This window comes from Mastomys coucha, unplaced genomic scaffold (assembly GCF_008632895.1).
Source record: "Mastomys coucha isolate ucsf_1 unplaced genomic scaffold, UCSF_Mcou_1 pScaffold3, whole genome shotgun sequence".
In the NCBI taxonomy this organism is placed as follows: domain Eukaryota; kingdom Metazoa; phylum Chordata; class Mammalia; order Rodentia; family Muridae; genus Mastomys; species Mastomys coucha.
Genome location: NW_022196909.1, coordinates 42,219,404 through 42,228,462, shown reverse-complemented (window position 1 = coordinate 42,228,462; position 9,059 = coordinate 42,219,404). Strand labels below are relative to the sequence as shown.

At 51.4% G+C, this 9,059-nt stretch overlaps 1 protein-coding gene across 2 annotated transcripts in view; it reads left to right on the top strand.

The window, feature by feature from the left end:
* Window positions 1–3,168: 3,168 nt before the first annotated feature.
* Fam207a (family with sequence similarity 207 member A) overlaps window positions 3,169–9,059 on the top strand; it is a 28,645-nt gene continuing 22,754 nt past the window's right edge. The window contains exons 1-2 of one of the 2 annotated variants that reach the window (XM_031347744.1): window positions 3,169–3,401; window positions 6,001–6,109. In XM_031347744.1, the coding sequence (XP_031203604.1) occupies window positions 3,264–3,401; window positions 6,001–6,109 (247 nt within the window). In that variant the 5' untranslated portion in view covers window positions 3,169–3,263. The remainder of the gene's footprint in view (window positions 3,402–6,000; window positions 6,110–9,059) is intronic. The other variant, XM_031347743.1, reaches the window with a different exon arrangement.

Sequence of the window (9,059 nt, the reverse complement as noted above, 5' to 3'; positions counted from 1 at the left end):
ACTCAGAAATCCGCCTGCCTCTGCCTCCCAAGTGCTGGGATTAAAGGCGTGCGACACCACTGCCCGGCAAGACGCTGGTCTTATTAGGGATTAGCCTAGAGACTGGAGCTAGGCTCCAATTTTTGTTGGGTTGGAGGGTGTCAATTTGGAAACTAATGCTAGGTACCAGCCTGTGAGTTTATCTGAGTTCAAATCTAGGTCGGGTTCTCTAAAATAGAGTCTGAATTTAAAAGATTTGTCCTTGTAAGGAGAAATTAAAGCTTTAAACCTGTGCTGACTAGGAAGAAAAGTTATGGGCCTAAGAATCCATCACAAACTGGCCACATAGGCCTGGGAAAGAGCAAACAAGTTGTTAGATATCATAAGAGCTGGCAGGTCAAGAAGACATAAAACTATAAACATAGAAGAAAACATGTCTAGGCAAACGAGGACATGTCCAAGGCCCAGGCCTGCAAAGACGTGCCTGGCAGACACTAAGTAATGGACCATCTGGTCCTCTCAGATATGGTTTAAGGTCAGATGCTCTGTTGACTCAGATTAACACCAACCTTAGGAATTTTCCAATTCCTGTTCTGCACGTAATAGTTAATATTTGAACTAGCCAATCATGAATGACCACACCGATCCCTTTGTTCCCTCAGACCTTTTTCCTATAAAAACCCCTAACTTTCAAGCCTCGTGGTCGGCTCCACTATCTCCTGCGTGAGATAGGTGTGGTGCCGAACCAGGGCGTCCTGAAATTAAAATATACCTCTTGTAATTACATCAAGATGTGGTCTCTCGTGATTCCTTGGGTGTACGTCCTCCCGAGATTTGAGTTGGGGTCTCCCCCAGGGGTCTTTCAGCCTCTCATCAATACACACACCAGTAGGTCTGGGAGGTAATGGGACAAGGACACATGAGCCTGCCCTTCCCAGTCTCTCCCCTGATCACCAGACTTCAGGGAACTGCTGGGAAGTGGCTCTGTGTCCTTTGCAGGTTGACCAAGGTGGATGGTAGGCCTTGGGTCTTTTCTTTTCTTTTTCTTTTCTTCTTATTTTTCGAGACAGGGTTTCTCTGTGTGTTCTTGGCCGTCCTGGAACTCATTCTGTAGACCAGGCTGGTCTGGAACTCAGACACTTCACTGCCTCTGCCTCCCAAGTGCTGGGATTAAAGGCGTGTGCCACCATTGCCCGGCTTAGGCCTTGGGTCTTGGTACTCAGAAAGCCCTCCTTCTGCCCGAAGCTTCGAAGGACAGGAGGCCAATTCCCTGCCCCACGGCCTTGAGCGGCTGGCCTAGCAACCACGATCAGAGTCAAATTAGGACTCTGTACTGCAGGTTCAGTCAGCACAAGGTCCTGGGCCTCTGAGTTGCTCTGTGTGTCTGTGCCAGCTCTGTGCCTGGGCTCTGGCCCTTCACACCCTATTGGGCCTCTTTTCTGCCTGCTGTAGTGGACACTTTCTGGCTCTCACTTTTCTCTCAGTCCTCAAGCAGCCATTCTACCTCCCCATCTCCATCCCACCTCCACTGTAGAAACAGGGAAACTGGCTTGAAAAAGTTCAGGCCTTGGCCAAGTCCCCTGAGGAAAGGCAGACCTACATTCTTACCCAGCACACCTGGCCACCTCCCTGGAAGACTCAAGGGGACCCTCCTCCCCGGGAAAAGCCAGGCAGGCAAAACTGTCTTGGATCAGTCAGTGGGGCTGGGGACGGCTGAGAGGTGATCTGGACCCTGTTCGTTGCTGCTGGGGGGTGTAGGGGGGGAGGTGGGGCCTAGCCGGGCAGGACGCGATGATACAGTGTCCGCCCCTCACCCCAGTAGCTGTATCAGTGGATGTGCCTCCGGGTGGTGGTTCACACCCCACACTCTGGAGACCTGGAGCAGGGTCGTGGTCTACAGTCCGAGGGGAGAGACTAGCCAGAGACACCCTCTCTGACTGCAAAACTCGTTTGCCAGAAGCCAGGGAAGCGCGGGACACGAGCGCCCTCAGGCGGCAGGAAAAAGAGTAGAGGATTCTAAAGAATTAATTAGCACCCCCTTGTCGACTTGGGACAAGGGTGGCAACTGGTATGACCTGGAACTGGCCTTAAGCAACTCATCCCTCATGGGGGGAACCTGGGGCCCAGTAGACAGCCCAGAGCACAGGACCGGAACACTGCTGAAGGCTGAGAAGGAGAAAACATTTCAGGGGTGGGGGGTCTGCCCTAGGTAAAAGCCAGGCTAGCTTGGGTCTGGTGAGATGGCTTAGTGGATAAGAGCACTGACTGCTCTTTCGAAGGTCCTGAGTTCAATTCCCAGCAACCACATGGTGGCTCACAACCATCCATAATGAGATCTGACGCCCTCTTCTGGTGTGTCTGAACACAGCTACAGTGTACTTACATATAACAATAAATAAATCTTAAAAAAAAAAAAAAAAAAGAAGCCAGGCTAGCTTTCAAGGTGGCTCTGGCTGCCAGGTGATCTGGAGGGATGAGCCAGGTTGTGAAGAGTTCAATGGACATCATTTCCAGGTCATCTCAAAGCAGGCTTGTGAAAGTAACTTTTATTCACCCGATGCCATTGTCTCCGAGGCTTACTGCTGAATAAGTTCTCCTTTTCTAGCTCTTTCTGAACTCTGGCTGGCTGATTCAATTCAGCCATTCTGGTTCAAACATCTCTCCAAGTCGACGGACTTGATCTAGTTTGTCTCAGCTTCACACTAAATTGCACGGCTTGGCCCGCAGCCACTCACTCACTGCTCTAGTTTGCTTTTTGTTGCTGTGATAGAACACTTTATCACCCTTCGTCCTTGCATTCCTTAAGCAAAACCGCACTGCGCGCACAGAGGCTGTTGGGCACGGAGCCGACTGTGCAGGGAGACGGAGGCCGCTCAGTCACCCTTGTTCCCATTTAAGTGGAATTGCAAAGTCAAACTCCAGGACCTGTTTTGAGGACGAAACGCCATGCTGCACACGTAGAGCCACGCACGAGTAAACCCGGCGTGAACCAATCTCCTTACTTTACCCCAGACGCGCCCCATCGAAACATGGTGTAACACGCACCCGAGGCTTCTATCGTTTTATTTCCCTGGCTCCTTGCAAGAGCAAAGGCACTCTAGCCGCCACATTGGCGCACGTCTAACTCGGGCGTGAGCACCCGCACTGCGCACGCGCCACGGGAGGCACTTCCGGGGATCCGCGCGACGCCGGCGCGGCTCTGTTTCCGGTCCGCGGGGAGCACTTCCGGGAGGCGCTTCCACGAGCGAGGCGGCGGTGCTGGCAGGCGGAGACCTCTTGCGAAGATGGGGAAAGTGAGGGCGCTGCGGGCTCGTGTGCACCGGGCGGCTGTGAGGCCCGACGGGGAGGCTGCACCCGGCCCTGTGCCCCCCGCCTTGGAGCCGGCTCTCCCACAAGCCCCGGCGGGCGGAGCGGGGGCGAAGGTGAGGTGTGGGGCGCGCGCGGGTTAGGGCCAAGTCTCCGCTGAGCGGGATCTCCATAGAGCAGGAGCCCTGCAGGGCTGGGGTCTCCGTAGAGCAGGTCACCTGCATGGCTGGGGTCTCCATAGAGCAGGTCACCTGCATGACTGGGGTCTCCGTAGAGCAGGATCCCTGCAGGGCTGGGGTCTCCGTAGAGCAGGATCCCTGCAGGGCTGGGGTCTGCATGGAGCAGGAGCCCTACAGCACTGGGGTCTCCGTAGAGCAGGAGGGGTCTCCATAGAGCAGGGGCCCTACAGGCCAGAGTGTTGTCGCCTCCTCTCTGTGTGTTCCTGTCACTCTAGTTAGGGTCCTGACCCGGCCCCCCTTTAGCCATCATGTCTTCTTGGTTGGGGTGTGAGGCTCCAGAAGCGCTCCATCGCTGAGGGAGAGCATCCCACTACGCTCTGGAAAGGTCTCAGGGCGCCAGCAAAGGCTCTTTAAAATCCACACGCGGGGCTTTGAGTAGAGGGAGAGGACGTGTCTGAGGTTAGGTAACCTAAAAAGAAGCGTTGTTCTCGATAACAGTCATCCCCCATCCACAGCCCCGTCCACCCATGCAGCCAGAAATCTGCTTTAGGCTTCTGCTCTGGACAGTCCGTGTCAATGGAGGGAGATTGGTCTCTTGTATTGGGTTCTTTCACTCAGCACGATGTTGTCAGGGTTGTACCCTATACCCCCACACAGGCTACATTCTTTGCCTGGTGCTCCTCCTTCAGCTGCCTCACAGTGTTTTCTGATTTGCACAGGAGCAGCAGAAGGGATGCTATTGGACCATGGAACTGGTGGCTTCCCACCAATAATGCTAAAGCATGATTTTTCAAGCATTTACTGTATTATAAATGCTTATATTATTATATATACCACATATTATACACCCATAAAGCTGACACAGTTTCATTTGACAGATGAGTTTGTTTGTTTGTTTTTTTTTTTTTTAACTATGACAGAGTTTCTCTGTGTAGCCCTGGCTGTCCTGGAACTCATCCTGTAGACCAGGCTGGCCTGGAACTCAGAAATCCACCTGCTTCTGCCTTCCAAGTGCTGGGATTAAAAGTGTGTGCCACCACTGCCCGGCACAGATGAGATTTTTCTTTTATGCATGTGTTTTGAGCACATGTGTGTTTATAGTGAGTGTGTGCCTGGTACTGTGAGAGGCCAGAGAGGATGTGGATCCCCTGAAACTAGAGTTAGGCATGGTTGTGTGCCACCATGTGTGTGCTGGGAACCAAACATAGGTCGTTTGCAAGAGCAGCAAGTACTTTGAACCACGAACCATCCATTTCTCTAGCCCCTAGTTGAGATTCATTCTGTCTCTGTTTGTCTGTCCATCTGTCTGTCCACAGAGCAGGGCACCTGGATGGCCAGGGTCTTCAGAACAGGGGTCCTTCAGGCCAGGGTGTCTCCATCTCCCCATGTCTGTCTGTCTATCTGTCTGTCTGTCTCTGTGTTGCTGTCTCTGTCTCCTCTCTCTCTCTAGTGTGTCTTTTTTTTTTTTAAGGTTTATTTATTATATGTAAGTACACTGTAGCTGTCTTCAGACACACCAGAAGAGGGCATCAGATCTCATTACGGATGGTTGTGAGCCACTATGTTGTTGCTGGGATTTGCACTCAGGAGCTTCGGAAGAGCAGTCGGTGGCTCTTAACCGCTGAGCCATCTCTCCAGCCCTCTCTACTGTGTTTTTGAGACAGGGTCTCTCTATGTAGCTCTGACTGTTCTGGAACTCACTCTGTAGATAGACCGGGCAGGCCTCACACTCATAAGAGATCGGCCTACCTCGGCCTCCCAAGCGCTGGGGTTAAAGGCGTGTGCCTGTGCCCCTGGTGCTTGCTTGTTGCTTTGGGTTTTGGGATCTTATTTATTTTTATTTTATCTCATCTCATTGTTTTGTTATTCTTTTGAGACAAGGTTTCACCCTAGCCCAGCCAGCTTGTCACTCTCCGTGTACCCAGGCTGTAGCCCACTGTGCCCAGCTTTTATTTTTTGTTGTGGCCAAACTGCAGAGCTCCTCCCATCTCCTCCCACGCCCTCCTGTAGCTATGCAGCCACGGATGTCTTATTTTCCCCATTTTTCTTTTAATTTGGTAACTTGGCTTAAGTCTTGTGTTAACAGAGATTATTCTTAAGCCCCTTCGGCCAGCCGTGTCTTTGCCTGGAAGGCTACATGGTTGGTATTCCTATTTTTTATTCCTCAGTGATACCCAAGGACCAGTACTTAGAAGATCCCCTCTGCTCACTTGTGGGAGGGCTCATGCACACAGTTGCAAGCAGTAGTCAAGCCTTACCTCACAGCTGCTCCTGGATCTGCCTATGTTTGCAAGGTGGCTGTGCTGGGGCCCTGTGCTAGCGGGGCTCTCCTCCACTTCTGGGAGACCAAGCTGCCCTGATTGTCCCAAGTCTGCTGGGATAGGAAGGCCTGATCTGGGAACAGGGACACAGCCACTCTCCCAGGGCCTCCCTGGCTGAGAAGTAGGGGACTTTTGCCTTGGCATCTTCTCGCTGTGTGACTCTGACCAAAGGTCGACTTGATGTTGTCCCCTTTCTTCTCCTGTTGGGACTGCAGGACTGGACATTCGTTCACAATGCCATCTTTGCCAGGACACAGATAGACCCTAGCGCGTTGGTGCAGAGGCTGGAGTTGGACCAGAGGAGTGTGGTGTCCCTAAAGAGAGGTGAGTCGAGAGGGCAGCCTGACTGTTGCCTGCGGGCTAGCCTGTGCTTTAAAAAAAAAACGACACTAGACATGTGTTGCGCACCTTAAATCCGAGCACTCGAGAGGCTGAGGCAGGCCAGTCTCTACATCCAAGGCCAGCCTGGACTACACATCTAGTTCTAGAAAAAACCAAGACTGTGGAGAAAGACTCTACCTCAAAGCAAAACAAAAAGAGGTGTTACTTTTACAAAAAAAAAAGTAAAATACTGAAGTAGAAAGAATAGTGCTGAGGAGTTCCATGTGCAGGGCCTGCCCTTGGTGCTCACACATGGAGTCCTTTGGAAGCAGGTACTGGACTGCCCGGCATCCCATTCATAAATTCTTCAGAGTGCATCCCTGGGCATGCTTCCGATAGACAAACTTACCTACAAGATTGATGCTGCGCCTGTATTGTCAAGGTGGCAGAAAGCTGGTAGGCCTTGTGACCACCAGCTAGTCAAGCCAGTCCTAACTGCTGCTGAAGGTATTGGGACCAGACCAACTCTTTTTTTTTTTTTCCAAGACAGGGTTTCTCTGTGTAGACCTACCTGTCTTAGAACTTGCTCTGTAGACCCGGCTAGCCTGCCTCTTCCTCCCAAGTGCTGGTTTTAAAGGCATGCACTATTACACCTGGCTACCAATGGCTCACTCGCTCCTTCCTTCCTTCCTTCTTTCCTTCCTTCCTTCCTTCTTTCCTTCCTTCCTTCCTTCCTTCTTTCCTTCCTTCCTTCTTTCATTCCTTCCCTTCTTTTTTTTGAGACTGGTTCTCTTCATGTAGTCCTAGCTGTCCTGGAATTCACTCTGTAGACCAGGCTAGGTTTGAACTCACAGATCCGCCTGCTTCTGCCTCCCAAGTGCTGGGGTTAAAGGCATTGCTACCACACCCAGCACTACCATTGGCCACCACCTCCTCCTCCTCTTCCTCTTCCTCCTTCTTCCTTTTTAAGATTTATTTTATATACGTGAGTACACTGTCGCTGTCTTCTGACACACCACAAGAGGGCATCAGACCCCATTACAGATGGCTGTGAACCACCATGTGGTTGCTGGGAATTGAACTCAAGACCTCTGGAAGAGCAGTCAGTGCTTCTTAATCGCTGAGCCATCTCACCAGCTCACTGTTGGCATTCTTAACTGTCAGTCCTGGTGTGTATAAAATGGTCACAGACCTACCTCATAGAGACTGAGGTTACCATATCCAGAAAGGTCGAGGCATTCAGCAAATACTGATTCCTTGCTCCTTATTCCTGAGGTGGGCTCAGCAAGATGACCCGGGTAGATGACTCTAGAGGAGTTCGCATAGCCTTCTTTAGGACATGGAGATGCTTGTACGTTTCAGCTGAGCTATGGGCCCTCTTACTGCCAACTGGACCTGAAGAATTTGGCCTTACCGTGATGGTGCCTCCCTCAACTCTGTCCAGCCCTGTTTGGATGGTCTTGCAGCCACCTGTCACCCTCTGACCTGCCCCCACCTGATAGCAATGCTTCCTCAAAAGGGTTAACGTAACAGTTAACTAGAGAGAGCTTGAAGACTGTACCTGGTTGAATCCTTTAGAAAATGATGTTTTAAAAATCTATATACCTGCCAGGCGGTGGTGGTGCATGCCTTTAATCCCAGCACTTGGGAGGCAGAGGCAGGCGGATTTCTGAGTTTGAGGCCAGCCTGGTCTACAGAGTGAGTTCCAGGACAGCCAGGGCTATACAGAAAAACCCTGTCTCGGGGAAAAAAAATCTATATACCCATATATGTGCAAAAAACCTTAAATAAGGGACAAATCACATCTGATCTCTCACAACCTTCATAGAGTGGCCTTTGGCTTCCGTAGTTGCATTATTTCTCATGGCCTGCTTCTTTGACAGGGTCATAGGAACTGAAGTTTTAGTGTAAGGCAGAGATGGGTTTGGGGGATGTGGGAGGGTCCCTTAGCTTGGACCATGTGTAGCTCTGGCCAGAGAGTAGCCTTGGTTAGCCATGCCCGTGATGCCTCAATTCATGTGTTTGGGCACAGGGTGTCGCAGGAGAAGATGATCCTGAATGTAGGACTAGTCCAATCTACAGCCAACTTTGATCCCTTAGGGGTGGTCTTGAGACATCCAGGGACTCTCCCTGGTGTATGTATCACCTGTCTCCTAATCAGCCCTTACCTTCTTGGGGACCCCTCTGACTGGCCATGTCTCCAGTTGTTACTCTAACCTTGAATCCCACATATCTGTCCTCAGTTAACTTTAGGCTAGACTTAGGTGACTGTTAGACCTCTCAGGATGTCCTAAGGAAGTAGGGTAGACATGGCTCTTCTCTGCCCAGTAGCACAAAAGATCAGCAGCTTGTTGGCCATAACAGTGCCTGGAAGACCCTTCGGGTTAGCCACACGTGCAGCGAGGGGCTTGTGGTGGGAAAACCTCAGTCCTCTATCATACTCGACCATTCATACTTGGCCTGGCTGAGACATTCAAAGCCTGCGTCTGTCTCCCCAGCTCCCATGACTGCATCGCAGACCCCTCTCCACATGATTCTTCTGGTTGCCCAGCACCCGGTGTGTTCTTGGTCCTGGCCACTTGTGTTCCTGGCCAGCTTAGTCTCTGAGCCAGGCAGGTGGAGAGACACCTAACTTGTGTCAGGGTGTTCAGGTAGGGAGCAGAATCCATGACTCAGACTCTTGGCTGCATTGTGCATGACTTGGTGCTGCAAACCTGACTGGGGCGATGCAGGAATGAAGAAAGGACAGACACGCGTACAGGAGAGCTGAGGTTGGGTAGCTCTGGCGGGCTGTGCTTGCTCTGATGGAGGATACCCAGGCAATCTGGGAACTCGGGTGTCTTAGGGTTTCTATTGACGTGACAAAACACCATGACCAAAATAACTCGGGAGGAAGGGGTTTATTATTTGACTTATATATTGCAGTTCATTGAGGGAAGCCAGGCAGGAACTC